Raw genomic sequence first — 17,082 nt, forward strand, 5'->3', positions numbered from 1 at the left:
ACAGTGCTATGATTTGTATTTAAGAGTTGTCCAGTTTCTGAGGTGAAGGCTAGAGGAAATTGATGCCTGTAGTTTATAATGTAACATGGTTTGTGGTTGTACCTAGTCACCTCCCAATCTCTCTGTAGTAATTACACCATGGGCAGTGAGGGCAATCCAAGAATAAGCATTGAAATACAGTTTTCAAAAATCCTTCCTAACCTAGTTGCTTCCATTTTGTGCCCAGACACATAGCATCACATGTAGAAATAGAATGTTAAAATATATTAACCTTGAACGGTTTTGTTTATTGCCTTTCTTTTTATTCATCTGTCAGGTTTTTCACCTCAGCTTTTTTTCTTCTTCTGTTTTGGTACCCACTCCTCTCTTTCTCATTCCCTCATTTGCACCCATGTAATTTTTAAAAATCATTCGCCAGCTTATATTTTGCAACAGCTTTGGATTAGTGGCTAGAGCACTGGCTATGGCGCCAGAAAGACCTGGGTGGGTCCCCATTCTGGTTCTGGCACCACCTAGCTGTGTGTCCTTGAGCAAGCCAGTTAGCCTGTCCAGACCTTAGTTTCCTCATCTGTAACCCTTATTTGGGGATTAGACTGCCTACTTGCAAGTTCCTTAGTTGGTAGAGATATTGTGTAGGAAAGTCCCTGGCACATCTGAAGTGTCAGGTCTGTGTTAGTTGTTACTAATGTCAACATTATTATCTTTGTCTTTTTCCTTATATCTGTTCTTAAGGTGCTTATTTCTTGATCATAATCATAACTTATCTTCTTGTTTATTTTACCTTTCTTGTTTTTCTGCTTTATCCCTTGTTCTCCCATCTCTCCAATTAATTATTGGAGACATGTTGCTAAGCATAGCAGTTGCGGCAGCTGACCAAGCAGTGTCAATTACTGGGCTGTGTTTCTAACCACCTCTGACCCAGAAAAGTACCTTCACATCCTTTTCCCTCCTTATCCTTAGTCTATTCATTGTCTTTCTGTTTTAGAGTTCACTTGAAAACATTTTTTTTCCTAGTCTTTCCTGTCTTTTTCTATCTTTTAATTATTCAAAAAACAATGCAGTTATACCAACTATAAAGCCCTTTGACCTTGACATTCAATGATTCTATGAAAAGAACAAATGCGAGCCAACTGTGGCCACCAGGTATGTTGTTAGACCTGCGCACCTTTGTTGAGCACCTGTTACCAGCCGTATTTAAGTCCTGGATAAGGTAGGACAGTGATTCTTAAACTTTATAAATCCAAGAATGACCCAGGCAGCTTGTTAAGATGCAGATTCCCTGAACTAGATTTCATAGGTGTGGGTATGTAGAAATCTGTGGAGTCCTTGGTAATTCTGATAAATGTGATCAGTGACTGCATTTTGAGAAACATTGATATAAGAGTTTCAAAACTAAATGACAGCTGATTCTTGCTCTCAAGAGATTATAGTATAGGAGGGGTAACAAACGATTATAACGAGGCAAAATGAAGTGCTGTAATAAAAGTACAAACAGAAGTGTTTTGGAAACTCAGGAAGATTGAGAAAAATAAAGAGGTTTCTAGAGGAATTGGCACTTGAGGTAGGAGTAAGATTTCAATACAAGGGACAAAGAGAGAAGAGCATTACTGCCCTAGGAACAGCATGAGTAAAGGTATAGGGCTAGAAGCCCTGCTAGTGTGTGAGAGGATGGTGAGTACTGTGTCCTGGTGAGGGTGCAGATTATGTCCAGGGTTTCAAAAGGAGATGAGGTGGGAGGTGGAGGTCTGATAGAAGGTTTGGATTTGGGGCACTCGGTAATATAAGTGCTAAGTAAGTGCTGCTTTTAGGGGAGGGACTGAAGAATTGCCATGATCAGGACAGTGTTGTAGAAGGATCACCAGCAATACAAGTGAAGGTTGGATTAGAGGTGAGGGATTAGAGATGCTACTATTTTATAGTAGCATCTGTACTGAGGTGTGGATTTGGGGAGTACTAGCACAAATAAAAGGGGGAGGGCAGAGGAAGAAATACCGGGGCAGAGTGGCTGACTGGATCTGGGGGATGAGAAGAGAAGTGGAGAATGGGACCCAGATTTTGACCCTGGGTGACAGAGAAGGTGCTGGACCATCACCAGAAGTGAGGCAAAGCAATCCAAAGAGCAATCCAAGAGTGACAGTGCACTGGGGTGGGGGCACATGCCAAGTGTGAAGTGTAGTTGGACCTTCCACACGTGGAACTGTTTGGTGGGCACTGAAAACTTGGAGTTGTTGCTTTGAGAATCATCATAGAAAAATTGTTGATACCATTCAAGTAGCTGAGACAGCCCAGGGAGAAAACGTAATTCCTCCTCATCTGCCCCTTTTTTCTTCTCCCACCATGGGTACTTCTATATCCTTTTCCCAGAGCCTGAGAGGTGAGTTTTGTTGGGCCCTATCCTGTGCCCACATTCCCTCTACAAGGCTGCCTATCTTAATAACTGATAAGAGTGTAACTAGTTCTGAGAGCAGCCCTCTGAGGAGGCATTTCTTTCCAGTACTTGAACAATGCACAGTGATTGCACCATTTTCCAGGCACTGATTGGCTAGCTGGGGGGAAAGAAATTCTGCCTCTCTCCCGCAGTGACCAGGCTGTCCCCTGGGCCATTGTGTCTGGGCTGAACAGATTACATAAACTCACACTCTGTAGGGGGATCTGCCACCACTTAGCACAGGAGCGATCAGTAATTACAGGATGGTCCCCGTATAGCACATTTCCTTCCTCATTGGTAGTCTGAGAATGCCTGGAATAGGGCCATAGTTGATAGGATGATCTAAAAAAATAGTAGTATTTGTCCATTGTTCTCCCTAATCCTCTTATTACCCTTCTTAGAAGCTGAAGTCAGCGGCTCTGGCAACATTTATATTTTCCGAAATTTTTGTAATAAATATGTACTATTGTTATAATCAGAATAAAAAGTTTTATATAAAAAAATTGTGCTGCTTATGTCTGTCACTATGAGAGATATTATCCTTCTCAGAGTAATCCCCGCTGCCCTGAAGGGACTGTTAGGTGTTTAAATGTTTCTTATGTTATGGACTCTTTGGGGATCTATTGCAGTTTTTAGTTAACTCCTCTTTCTATAAAATGATACTTTTCTGAGGCCTCAAAACTGACTGATATCAGTGAATTCAGGCAAGAACACAATTAAAAGGCAAAGAACAGAAAAGGAATAGCTCTTTTTTTTTTAAAGAGAAGGGAAAAAAACAGCCAACTCTCTAATGGTAAAGGATAGTAATTCTTGGGGAATTGCTTTGACTGGCCGCATTGAAGCTGGTTTTTATACGCACTTAATTGTTATGAGAGATAATTGGAGACCAATTTGAAGATTTTCCTCTAAAATGGCAATTTTATTTGTGATGCTCCCTTGGTTTACAGTCATTTAATCCTGAATTGGAAGCAGAATTTAGAGACTGACAAGGATGAACCCTAACACTTCTCCCTCTGAGCTCAAAAAATATACAATGCTTTTTTTTTTTTTTTTTTTTTTTTAGTGATTTTGGGACCATAAGTCTTTCCTTCTAAGTCATGATGTTGCTTGAGAAATGGAAACCCTGAATTAGGGTATACCATCCCAGGAAGATTTTCAAGGGTTCTGCAAAGGCAGAAGTTCCACCACCTCTGGGCTAAGCTGGTGGTGCTTGTCTTTTTGATGGCTAAACCTTGATCCCTAAATTGCCTTTTCTGGAGGTTTTTGATCACTGTCAGGACTGTCAAGGTGGCCACCTACTTAGAAGCTTTGATGTGCATGCTTGTGATGCTGTTTCTGTGGATCATTTTCACTTACTTCTGATGCTTTTCACTCCAGCCATCTCTGAGGCCGATCAGGTACCTCTGTTCTTCACATGTTGATAGCCTGTCCAAACTCATTCTTCATGCCTAGAATTTGTGCCTTTGCTCATAGACTCCTGCTTTCGGATAGAGTGGACTTGGACTGCAGCTTTAGTGCTCGCTGACAATGAGGACTTGTACCTCTCCTTGGTCTTGCTTTCTTCCGTCTCTTAACCACTGCACCATCCCCAGGTGAATCTTCCCCATGCCTGCTCATTTGTGTGGGGCTTGGCCTTTCACGTTCATTGTCTCTTGTTAACCTAACAGTGGCCTGGAGATGGAGGAGTTGAAAGGGGAGGCAGATTGACACTCTCGTCTGTGGTGATCCTGGTAGGCTTCAGAAGAAGTAAGGCTTGAGCCAGACCTTTCAGTGTAGATCACTTGATGAGAGAAGAGAATTCTGTCCAGGTAGAGCAATGGGGAGGAGGCATATGTAGGGGTGTTCCGAGTGTTCTGGCCAAAGCGGCAGGCTTCTGAGGCAGAGCGCAGGCAGGTAATGTTAGGCGCCCTGTCTGTGTCCCTGGGCAGTGGAGAGCATTAGGTACAATTTATTTTGCTCCCCTCCTTGCACTGAGGTAGCTTCTCAGTATGTTGCCATGGGACAATGGAATTAGACCTGTGTTCATGTCTCTTTTTTGTCATACAAACAGAGCCACCTGGAACAATTTTCTTTACCTCTCAGAATTTAAATTTTTTTAATCTTTAAAATTGTGATGATACCCACTTTATAGGGTTATTATGAAATAAAATAACAGTGTATAAAGGATTAGTTTTCTCTTATCTCACTGCCGAGAAACCTTTGAGGACAGAGTGCTCCCTAGCACGGTATTAAAGGCCCTTTGCGGTCTGACAATACGTGCCCTTTGCACCTTACCCCTGCCCCAGCTATCTCAACATCAGCCACACTGCATTGCTCACTGTTCCTTGAATGCTGGTTTTCTGCTCTCCTGCCTGCCTCCATACCTCTGCGCTGAGCATCTCCTGGAAAGCCTTTTGTCTTCTCTCTATCCCAAGTTTTCCTCCTCTCCCAGCCCACCACCCCTCCTCCAGTCAAATCTTATCTGTTTCTGAAACCTGACCCCTGAACCCTGCCCAGAGTAATCTGCTCCTCCTCCAAACTCCTATAAGTGCTTTGCTATCTATAGAATTCCTTTTCTGTGTTGTGCTCTTAATTACCTTTTAAGGTAGTTCTCAACTCCTGCCTTAGATTCTAAATCTTAACACCTGCATAGCTGTCCTGCACAGCAATGAGTAATATTAGGTGCTTCATAAATATTTGTGGGTTCATTCTTGTAGGTGATTTGTCGAGGAATGAATAGAGCTTGACATTTGTGCCTGTGGTGGTTATAAGCTAATACAAATGGGATTGAAACTCCTCAGAGAGGACTCTTTGAAAGGTCTAAACAGTAAAGGGTTATTTCTTAAGTCCTTGGGAATCCTGGTGAAACCCATTTTTCCCCCATTAAGGCAAAGTTGGTTGGTTGTCTAGATCTCTTGTTTATTTCTCCCAAAGGCATGTGAGAAATGGAGAGCTCATCTAAAAACACTGGTTTATAGTATGGCATCTTTGAAAGAGACAAAGGTACAAGGTATTAATACAAATATAAATGTTCAAATATGCACATGCTCTGGGCCAATCTGTCAAGTTAGTGGAAACAAGCCTTATGCAATGAAACTCTTCAGTGCAGGTTTTTAAATTTGTTTTGAGGCTTATATTTAGTCAGATTCAAGATTCTCATCTCTACATACCAGACAGAAGCTCTTGAAGGACAGTGAATCTTTTGTCTCCTTAATAGCCGCCCAATTCAGTTTGTCATGATCAGTGGATTGATCAGTTGTGTCCATGTTTTTTGAAGAGAAGACACTGCATGCTGAGACACTGTGCATGTCACAGAGACAGGAGTGCTATGTAAGTTAGTAAACCCACTCCACCCTTCCAGGGACCTGAAGAATGGCAGAGAGTGAGACAGCCTTTGTAGGTCTGTATGGCCTATTGTTGGTTATCCAAAGATGACTAACCTTTAAAAAAGCAAAACTAAACTAATAGGCAAAAAAAAAAAAAGGTCTCTTTCAGGTAACCTTACAAAAATATCATACAGAACCATTTGGCTATGCAGGAAAAAGGAACTCACTAAAATAAAACTAATTTCAGGCTTTCAAAAAATTATCTCAAATAATTAGATAACTTTTCTCTTGACCAATAATTTTGTGAAAAAATAAGTGAAAATTTAAAATGAGGCCACAAGAGGATTATCTCTAGGATTGTTGACTGCAGTGCTAAAGGTTAGCCCAGATTACATTTTTATGGCACCATTCTAAGTGTTGTAAAACCTGGTGTCCTGATAGAATATTGACAGATTTGTATGTGTTGCCATATGAACAGTGTTAATTCATTATCAAATTATAAAGTACTTAGGAGTGTGTTGGCCAGTTAACTTGCTGGACTCCCTAAGGATTCCTTACCCTACAGCGTTGCCTTTGGGGGCTGCCTGCTCTGACATATTTGACTGCACAGTGGAAGGATCCATCTGTTGGAAAGGAAATGAAAATGAATTTTAAGGGGGTTTAAGGTTTGGGGATTTTATTGAACCGCTTATCTTCCTTGTTCTTGCATTTGCTTCACTGTGGCCCAAGGTGAATGGAGTCCTTTGTTTTGGCTCATCCAAACTGCTTTCTTTAATGTGTGTTCTGGAGCATTCCCAAGAAATGCTGTAGGGTTTATGTTGAGGGCCTGGGATCTGAGGGAGAAACAGAGCTTGTAGGTGTCAGACAGCCTGCTACTGCTCAGTTAATTATTCAGGCATCTATGCTTTGCTACAGTTATAAAACTGGGAAACTTCCCACCTATAAAATAGTAGTTTTTATTGAGCTTTTCTCTTGAATAAAAAAAAAACCCGGAGACTAAGCCTTCTGTTTGTCATGCTAGCCACTAGAGGGTGGAATAGGCACGCTTCCTGAGACAGGTGTAATTCATTCTGATAGCGCAAGACTAGAGTCAGAACATATTTGCTAGTGTATAGAAATTTCTAAAACAATGGAATTCCTTCTTTAGGTACGTACTAATCAGCAGAGGAACTTGTTAAAAAATGCAGCTTCTGGGGCCCTACCCTCAGAGATTGTGACTTTTGATAGCTCTGGGTGGGGCATCAGGGGATTCTCATACATGTGTTTTGGATTTTACTTTGAGAAACATTGATCCTAACGTTTCGGGCATGCATTATTGCCTGATTATCTTTTCTCTTAGGATTGCAAAGTAAAATGATTATTTTGGAGGAGGAAACAATAACAGAAACCAAAATGTAGGGAAGCTGTACTGTTATTAAAGCTCTTTTCCTGCCTTTGTTTAACACGTTTCAAAGGAGACTCACTTCATAAAGAATTGGAATCAAAAAAGCTATTAAAAATTTGTTTTTGTGTGGAGTTATATTTTAGTCAATAAAGATCACAGAATGCTTAGGCTACAAGTCTAAGAATTTTAAATTAATTACCCCTTCTATGGCCATCTCACAGTGCAACTTAATTTATACTTTGGGTGTCATGAAGACCCCATGCCTAATGTCTTGGCATTGTGAAATGTAGTTGTAGAAACCTTCTAGGTAGAGTTTATATAATCCTGTTATCATCTTATAGAGACTTTCCTTTGTGTGTAAAGATCTAACTATAGTAATGCACATTGTCCTTCTGGAAGGGGTGACCCAGAGAGCAGTGGCATCCTTGGGAAAGCTTTGCAAATGCTCTTAAAAGGGAAGAAGAATGTGGTAAAATCATTCAAATCTGTGATAGAATGCTGCAGCTCAAAAAGTTAAAGGGATAGGGGGACTGAGTAAAATGAATCTTGGCTCTGAAGCTGGGACTTCAGATGAAATGAAATGAAAGGAAGGTATTTTTTCAGATGTTTATAGAAACAGTCTTGTCTTCTGTGAGCCTCTCAAAGGCTTTCTTTTCTTCAGGAATACAACCCTCCACTTTCACATATCTCATATGAAGATTTTCCAGTGTCACTTCCTCTCTCCTTCCTAGTTTTCAAGGTTCTTCCGTGATTTTATGTGAATGAAAAAGAAAATTCTGTAACCTCCCCAACACACATGCACACGTGCGCGCACACACGCAGAGTTATAAAAAATTATTTTTGAAATTAAAGGCCAAAAATCTAGGATGTGTCATTCTTTGTGTGATTTTATGGAAAAGGGAAGGTACTTTTTTTCAGAGATGATGCTCTCTTTACCATAAACTTTAATTAGTAGCACTTTTAGTAATCTATATATGTTATTAATATGACAGTGTTCCTAAATTTTGATGTGGATATGAGTCATTACACTGAAGTAGTCCTAGTAGAGGAACCTCTAAAAGAGGTTCAGTTCCTTGAAAGTCCAGTAAATTTCCAATGATGTTAATTACTTGGGAAGCCTATTTACAGTTAATATCTGGAGCAGATGATGAAATGAGAATTTGTGCATCCTAATCATGGAGCACAGGACTTGTGGTATTAACTTTATTGTATAAAATTGCTCTGGCTCACAAAAGAAAAGAAATTGAATCCTTACAAAACAGTTCTACTAATGAATAGCCCAGAGCCTCTCAAACTCTATTAGTTACAGGTGTGCCAAAAATGGATCTTTCCTTCAGTACAACAGGAGCAACCTGGGGATGACAGGAGTCCCTGATCAGGAGTCCCTGATCATCTCTGCCTCTTTATCCATTGTATCCAGTGTGTATCCAGTGTGTTTTCTGTTTGTGTCATTATGTGACAAAATTTAAGAAGTGCTGGGAAGACTTTGTCCTTTAATTCTTTCTGGTTTCTGTTTATTATTTCATGATTAGTTTATCACTACCCACCAAAACATTATATGTACTCTTATTATCTAGAAAGACATCTCATGCAGCAATGTTATCAATGTCTACTTTGAAAGATGTAAAATGATGTATGTAGTTTCTTCTAAAGTTCTAACCTAAGGTGACTTAAAAATAAAAACAATTTTGGAAAACATTTAGACCATCATGTATTTTGTAATACAGTTGGGTCACTGCCAATTCCCAAGATAAATGTGTTTAAACAGAAGCTTTCTCATTCATCACTAGCCTCAGCTTTCATCCAAATTTATTTAATGATGATGCAAGCCCACAGCGTTGGTGTTGCAGTTCATCACCATGGAAGTGTTTCTGTCAACAAATCCTTGCTTTGCTATCATGAAATTGATTTTGCAGGGAAAGGAGGATAATTGTGAAAGATTCCTTTTACTCCTAAAGATCTTCACAGTTTGCCTGGGTGTCTAAATGAATTGTGTTTAAAATCAATAACTGGCAATGAAATTGACCACACTAAATTAACAGTTATGAGGTTGGAAAAGGGAAAATGGCAATGAGCTACTTTGTCTGAAATCATCTTTTTTGAATGTGGCTTGGGGACCAGATTTGTAATTTAAAATGTTCCTCTGAAAGCTGTTCTCTGCTACAGAAGTACAAATTATGCTGAGTCCCATTAGCAGAGTACCAGCATTCCTAGGATGCTTTTTTTTAAGGATTACTGAGTTTTTCTCACCTATCTTGAAAATGGCATAACAATAATCACAGGAGAAACTTCCCTCAACTAACATACTGTATTTTTTTTAAAATATGCCTTTTCTATAACTTACATTGTAATTATCTTTGGTTTTTATTTGCTTGTTGGGAGGTTAAAAAAACCACACACACACAGTTAAGTTTAAGCTTCTGAATGCAGCCCACTAGCAAACAAACAAGGTAGGAAGCACCTACCTTAAGTAATTCAAATTATTTTGGGAACCTACTAGGAAAAAGTAACAAGAAAGACATTTTTGCTTTGAAGCAGTGTTCAAGAGCATATGTCTTAGTGGCTGATTCCAGGTTTGGATGTAGACATAAATGTTTTAAGGGGATTTTCATCTATGGTAGAAATACAGTCAACTCTTGATTGTGAAGGTAACTTGTATTTCCAAATGTGCTTTTTCTGGCTTACTATCACATTTCAAAGCTTTTTACTTTCACCATCAATCAGCTCATATGTGCTCACAAAAGCAAATTATTTAATATTATTTTATTCAGTGATTATCAGTAAACATTTATTAAGTAACTAAATTCCTAACATGTGCTAAGCACTGTGCTGGGCACCAGGGATATTGAGATACATCTCAAGCATGAAGTTTGCTCCTGAGAGATCTTATAGTTCACTTTGAAATCAAAGAGCCATAAAATTTCATTTATTTCAACTACCTCCTCCTCCTCTAATATGTGATCAGAAGTTGACTGTATATGGGAAGTAAGTCCTGTTTGTTTTTAAGGAAGAATTAATAGACATTATGAACAGGAAATAAAATTCTATTATACATGCAAAAAAAAGAACACAAAATGACCAAAAGAAAATTCAGCAAGCAATGGTAAAAATAACAAATTATTTACTGCTTTATAATGTTAAAGTATTTCACCAAGACAAGCTGCAGTCAAATTAATGTGAGTTATGGAAAATGAAATACATAAAGATGTATTTATACAAGTGCAGACTAAATATTTTCCATACAGGTATGTAAATGAAAAAATATACAGTAAGTGCACGCTTGATATGACTATGCAGGCAACAGTTAGTTTCAGATACTCTTGGACGGTTCATGCATAAACCTTCCCAAAGTACAAGTTCAGTCAGTCTTTTGAGGGATGTGGAGGGATAATTAAAAAGGACTGAGTTCCTTGCAATAATATCGGTATAAACCAAATAAGGGAGGGTGGTCAGTTATATATATTACTTACTGTAATTTGTGATTGTCGAGGAAGAGGTGTGGCTGTTGGTGTGATAGTTATACTGCTGGTGACTTTATTGGTTGTTTTGTTTAGTGCCCCATTAGTTAAGCTTTGAGTTCGGTTATCCTGCAGTGATGCTGAAGGGCTGGCAGGTCTCACGGAGCTAGCTACGGCTTGCATGTAAGGACTTCCTAAGTGAATGTGGATTTTATTATCCTCAGTAGTTATCACACTTGAACTGTTACTGTTTGAACGCTGAAACTGCCATGATGACTGCCGATCAGGGGAGACTCTGAAAATCGCGTGCTTGGCACTGATTTCTATCGGCTCTGGAGAGCGTCCCTGCTCAGGGGAGCTAGTTGAACCAGTAACAGCCAAAACCTGAATAGGTGACATTGTCCTTTCTGGAGTTATGGAACCACAAGACTCTGGGGTCTGTGCCCTGGCAAAGGTTGCCATGGTAATTGGGGACATGCCTTGCTCTAAATTCATAAGGCCTTCAGCAGAGGTTTTTGATTTCACTGGAGTTATGGAGGCATTTTGGAGGATGGTTATCCTTTGCTTCGGGGTGCCACAGTTTGGTATCACTGCAGTGCTTGTGTAAGAGTGAGGACTCTCTGTGGTCGGACTTGTGATTTCAAGAGTGGCTGTGTTTTGGACATGGTCTGGAGTAACCTTTATATGCAGTGGCTGCCCAGGTGTGTGGCTTAGGACTAGATCTCCAGGTTGCACAAAGTTGCCATTGGGTTTAGTTTGTATTTTTCCATTCTGAGGATGGCCCTCCTTGGACTTCATCCAAGGAATCCATAACTTCCTGTTAACAGGACAGGGAGTAGATGAGTTGCATTTGAAGGACAGCACGGACTCCTCATCATTAGGGTCCTCATTCTGGACCTCACTCTCCTCATATAACTGACCGTTGATGACTGCTCGTTCCAGAGGAATGAGACTCTTGTAATCAGGTGGCTCATTGTCTACTGCTTCTGTTTGAACTTCTTTAGAAAATACTTGAGGGTCAGAGATTCTTCTTCCATTGAGACTGGGCCGGAGGCTCTTACTGAAATGACGGTACCGCTCTAACTCTTTAGTGAGGTTTTCGATCTCTCTTCCTAAATCTCTGTTCCTGTTTTCTTGTTGACTGAGTTTCTTTTGCAGAACTGAATGATCTCCCTGGAGGAGACATATCAGGTCTTCAGTTGCCATGTATTCATGAATTTTCTCTTTCAGTGCATCCACTTCTCTTGAGAGGTGACCTGATTTAGCTTCTTCTTCCTGAAGCCTTTTGAAAAGCCATTGTTCATGACTGGAGTCTGTCTTTTCTGCTAACTTGTATTTGGCAAGTTCCATTTTAACATGTTCCAGCTCTTCAGATAAAAATTGAGCTTTGTCTCGTTCATTAGCATACCTTCGTTCTAGAGTCTCATACTCATCTTCAGTTTTCATGAGGTCGTCCTCAATGGATTTCATATCCTTTAACTTCAGTTTCAGTCTTTCCACTTCTTGAGAGAGCTCTTTAATCTTATTGTTCTCTTGGTGTAATGCTATTGTGGACTTACCAGAATCTTGATTTAATTTGTTTTTTAGGAAATCTTTCTCAATTGCTTCCAATGATTGAAGCCTGTTTTTCAACATGTTCACTTTGGACAGGAGATCATTTCCTTTCTCTTCTTCTGCTTTCAGTTTGTTTTTTAGATCATCTCTCTCTTTCGTTACACTGTACATTTTTTCTTCCACATCAGTTTTGGACTTCAGTGCCCTTTTAGTTTCCTCAATTAACTTCTCAGTAACCGTTGTCACTTTATTTTGCTCCACTTGAAGCTGAGAAGCAGCAGCTTGTAACTTATCTTCAGTTTGCTTTAATTTTTCACTCATTGTTTTCCGTTCATCTACCAGCATCACAGTTAATGTTTTCAGTTTAGTTAAGTCCTCTTTTAGGGTGAATTCTGTCTTCTCCAGCCGACTTTCAATGGCTTCTAGCTCTTTGATCCTTATCTTTAAACTCTCCAGTTCCTGAGATAACTGCTTTGTGGTCATCCTTTCTTTTTCTAAATTACATTTCAGAGAGTAACATTCTTGTTTGCTTTTGTTGAAAGCATCTTCTAATTTTTCCAGAGCCATAATTCTTTTATTGAGTTTTTCAACCTCGAGTTTAAAGTCTTTACTCTGTGATGTTTCCTTTTCCAGCCTCTTATTGAGATCTCTGCACTGCTCCTCCATTTTTATGAGCTCTTCATCCTTCCCTTCCATTTCTAGCACACGTTTCCTGAGCTCCTCCACCTCAGCCATGATACTGGAGTTTCCATATTCTCCCTTGTTAATTTTTTCTTTTATATCTTGCAGCTCCTCTTCTGCTTTTCGTAAAGATCTGTTTGTCTCTTCTAACTCATCAATTTGCCGGCTGAGTGCTGCCAGCTTTTGTCGAAGCTGGCGATTTTGGCTGTCCTCATTGGTGAGCTTCGCCATAATTGTTTCTTGGTTCTGGTGAAACTTTGTGGTCTGCGTGTGCAGATCGTTCTCTAGTCTGGTTGCCTTCTGCTCTTCTTCCTGAACTCTGGCTTCAGCAAGGGCTAGTTTAGCATGTGTTTCCTTTGCACTCGTGGTTAGGTCTTGGATTTTCTGTCTTTGAAGGGCAAGCTGTGCCGTCAGCCTTTGTTGTTCGTCCACCACCATCAAAGCAAAAGACTTCAGTTTGGTCAGCTCCTCTTTCAGGGCAGTGACCCTCTTCTCTTTTTCTTGCTCCTCCTTCTTCTGGGACTCCGTTTCTTGGTCAATTAACCTTTTTAATCTGAAAAATACAAGAGCACATTCTATTTTGTAACTGGTGCTTTAGTAACTTGTCAGCTGTGAGTAAACATTCATGTGATTTAGAAAGACAGTATCGACTCATACAGTATATGGAAAGGAGTTCCTGAATTTGATGGGGGAGGAGAATCTTGATTAAACAGATGTCTTGCTTTTTTTGTTTTCACTACCTGCTTACCTCTCACCCCTCATTGATTGGTAACAGTTGCAGTTCACCAGGAGGGCAAGAATATTTGGTTTAAATTGCTTGTGTAACGTATAATCAGTAGACATTGTAGCCTGAATGCTGTAAAAACAGACACAAGCTTGAGATTCAGTTGGAGGAAGCTTCCAGACTGGCCCTACTCTTACCAACTAATTAACCTGGGCAGTTATTTAACATCCCCAGGGCTTCAGTTTCCTCTATGAAAAATGGAGGCAATAATTGTATTATTTCAGGGGCCATCTGTGAAAATTAAATGAGATAATTTGTCTAAGATTCTCACAGTGCTGGCACATAATAAGCATTTGATAAGTGTTGTTGATCCATTTTATTAATGTGGTTATTATTATATTTATCAGATGGTTGGCTTGAACCATTACGTGATACATTAATGTTTGGTGATCAGCTTCCTGATTCTTAGTTAAGATAAAATTTATTCACATTGCTTAGAAGTTAGGCACTTTACTGATGGACCTATTTGCCAGTTTAAATTTGGTTTACACTAGCCTGACATTGTGTCAGGAATCAATTCACATATATCTCTGTCCCCACAGTGGATGGTAGTTGAATGAGAGTAATTGACAGGCACCTAAAGGGGTTCAGAGTGTTCATAACACTTGGGAAGAGCATGGGATTTGATACAAAAGAGCTTGATAAGTGACATGTTAGAAATGATGGAGGAAAAATTCTTATCAGGAACATAATGAGTCCCTCTTGAATGATGACTCTATGATAACATGTTATTTTTTTTCTTTATATCTTAAGTTTGTCAACAAAACAGGAGGACATTTTACCTGCAATATAAACTGTCTCTTCCACACATTTTTTCCCTCAGTATTGAGGTCGTAGTTTTAAATTTGTGGCACTCCTTAATTACACTGGTAATGGGCTGATTATAGAGGATGTAATTACAGCTTTGCAGTATTGTTATACGGAAGCTAAAATAGGATGGAATCCCTGAAAAATTGAACTAAAGGACTTGTCATGGATTAGAAGTTATAAATATTTGTTTTCTGATCAAGCATAGAGAATTCATAATACTTTAATATATCTTTTCTACTAGGAATGAGTTAACTATCCAATGCATGTCTTTACTCCTTGCCACAGAACTTTCTTTTTAAAGTTGTTCAGGATTTGAGAGGACATTTTACAAGGAAGTTAACTTGGGGTATTCTTCTTGGAAATAAGAGTCCTTTTTGAGATTCTAATCCACTCTTCTGTAATTACACTACACAAGAGGAACGTGTTTAAAATAATTGTATAATGAAAGAACTCTCAAACTTTTTTATGGGGAGGATCCACTTTTAGTTTTTCCTGTTTTGAGAACCTGACGGGCTGGCCCAAGGGCTGTGGTCTGTGAAATTCTGAAGAAGCTGGTCTGGATGCCGGGGTGGGGTGGTTGATGATCTCATCCACAGTCTTGGCAAGAGGCTTGCCCATGGCTTCTGGCTCTGTCCCACTCCCTATTTGAGACACATGGGAACCTGAGAAGAGAAACACGGCGGCTCCCTCCCGAAAGGTAGTGACTTCACAACCCAGTGGCAGAGTCCATGGGAAACTGCTTTGGTGGTGAAGTGGTTACAGAAACTTTGGCAAAGTGCTTCTTCCTCCCACCTTAGCATTAGAATGGTATTTAACAGTACTGCAGCGAAATATTTTCCCCTCTCTACATCACAGTTCTTAGAATTTTATTAGAGAACAGTTTCACAAAAACTTTTCAGGATTTTTCAACTTATTAAATAATACCATGTGCCATTTCATTTTCATGAGAAGAAGGTATGTTTTCTTAGGATACGAAGGAGGGAAGACTGAAGTATAATGAAAAGAACATTAAAATTGAATGGTCATCAGTGAATCTTAGCATTGCCATAACTGGCAAAAAAGATTCTGAAGACGCTTCAGTTTCCATTGTGTTCAGTGTTTCCAGCAGCAAGCATGATGCATCTTTTTCAGCATGGTGCAAGTTCATTTATCTTTTTCATGGTTTCTGAAAATCAGCTGGTATCCCCATCTGTTTCCAAGCCCCATCTTACACAGACACATGAAACTGACAATTCGAATACATTTGCTCTCAGCATTTCGTTACTACTTGTTTCCTAACAACCTGCTATTCCCCTGGACCAGTCCCATGAGCACACCTTAGGACAGTCAACAGGCTAGTCAGGTAAAGCCTTTCAGGGAGGAAAATAGGAATTTATATGCAGAAAGAGTTATACCCCCAACCATCAACCAATGTGAATCCAGGATAGGAGGGAGGCCCTGATGGAACCTTTCCAGAGCCAGTTGGGTGCTTGTAATGCTATTACACATTGCAGGGTTGTGATGTATGTATGAGAGAGAGAGAAAAAAAGAGAGAGGCAGAGACACTGGTTATGCTACTGAATTGGAATCAGCACTTCTGGTATGGTGAATGGGTTGATCCTAAATTATTCACTATTTCTTGCCTTATATCCAGAAGCATTTTGAAGGATAAAGTTTGAGGTTAATTTATAGTCTTGAAGAAAGGTGTTTCTTTGTAAAGTTAGCTGGTCTTACAAGATTTGAAGCTGCAAGCCTGGCGTGTTGTGCACAGTGCCCTAAACAAGGAAGCTAATTGCCACAATGCTAACTACTAATGCAGGGATATATATATATATATATATACATATATATATATATAAATAATTTATGTGAGTGTATAATACAAGTGTGTGTGTTTATGTGTATATACACACATATAGTTGACTAGGTTTTTTTTTTTTTTTCAAATATATATTTGAATGCTTTCAGCAAATATTTGCTGAGAGTTGACTGCATTTTAGTTATTTGAGGTCCACAATCACTTATCTAGAATTTCCAAAGCCAAATGTTTCCAAAATTCTAGAGTTTTCAAATTTTAGAAGGGCAGTAAGGAGCATCCACCATATATTATATAACAGCTTCAGTAAGGCCTGTGGCACCACCTCCTATAAGCAAACCTCTGAATACTTCTACAGTGAACCATGTGAATAGTTACACTGAGTGGGATAATTAAGATAATAAATAACCTCACATCCATTCAGGTTTTGCTGCCAAATGAGTTCAGATAAGAAGTTTTGCTGCCACAATTTAGCAAAAACTTTATGTAGTTTTTAGATCTTTGAAATTGCAGACAAGGGATTGTGGACGTGTACAATGAGGGTATAGACTTGGTATCTTTTTGGTAAGGAGGGTGTGGAGTTTGAGAGTCCTAAGGCAGCTTCCTTCTTCAGTAGGATTGGGTTTTAAACCAAACAGTAACAATTTTCTGTCTCCATTATTTTTCTTTGCATATTAACAGGCTCTAGGCATTGATGCTGACTGACTTTTTATGCTAATACAGATTATCATTGACTCTGGTTTTGCTAGTAACAGCAGATAAGTGATTTTGAGAGCTTTTAACCAGGGCACTCATAATCTTGAAAGCAGCATAGACCTTGGGATGTCCAGATATGAAATTCTTCCCCTCAGAACTGTGAGGTCAAATTATTGCTCCTTTTCCC

At 39.4% G+C, this 17,082-nt stretch overlaps 2 protein-coding genes across 4 annotated transcripts in view; one reads left to right on the forward strand and one right to left on the reverse strand.

Moving 5' to 3' along the window:
* CMSS1 (cms1 ribosomal small subunit homolog) overlaps window positions 1-17,082 on the forward strand; it is a 381,357-nt gene that overhangs the window by 15,361 nt on the left and 348,914 nt on the right. The gene's annotated exons all lie outside the window — the stretch shown is intronic.
* The window catches only part of FILIP1L (filamin A interacting protein 1 like), a 31,266-nt gene continuing 24,400 nt past the window's right edge, over window positions 10,217-17,082 (reverse strand). Inside the window, exon 2 of the mRNA XM_029215233.1 lies at window positions 10,217-13,363. Within this exon, the coding sequence (XP_029071066.1) occupies window positions 10,567-13,248 (2,682 nt within the window). The 5' untranslated portion in view covers window positions 13,249-13,363 and the 3' untranslated portion in view covers window positions 10,217-10,566. The remainder of the gene's footprint in view (window positions 13,364-17,082) is intronic.

The sequence above is a fragment of the Monodon monoceros genome, unplaced genomic scaffold (genome assembly GCF_005190385.1).
Source record: "Monodon monoceros isolate NGI ecotype Baffin Bay Population unplaced genomic scaffold, NGI_Narwhal_1 Super_Scaffold_11, whole genome shotgun sequence".
NCBI lineage: Eukaryota > Metazoa > Chordata > Mammalia > Artiodactyla > Monodontidae > Monodon > Monodon monoceros.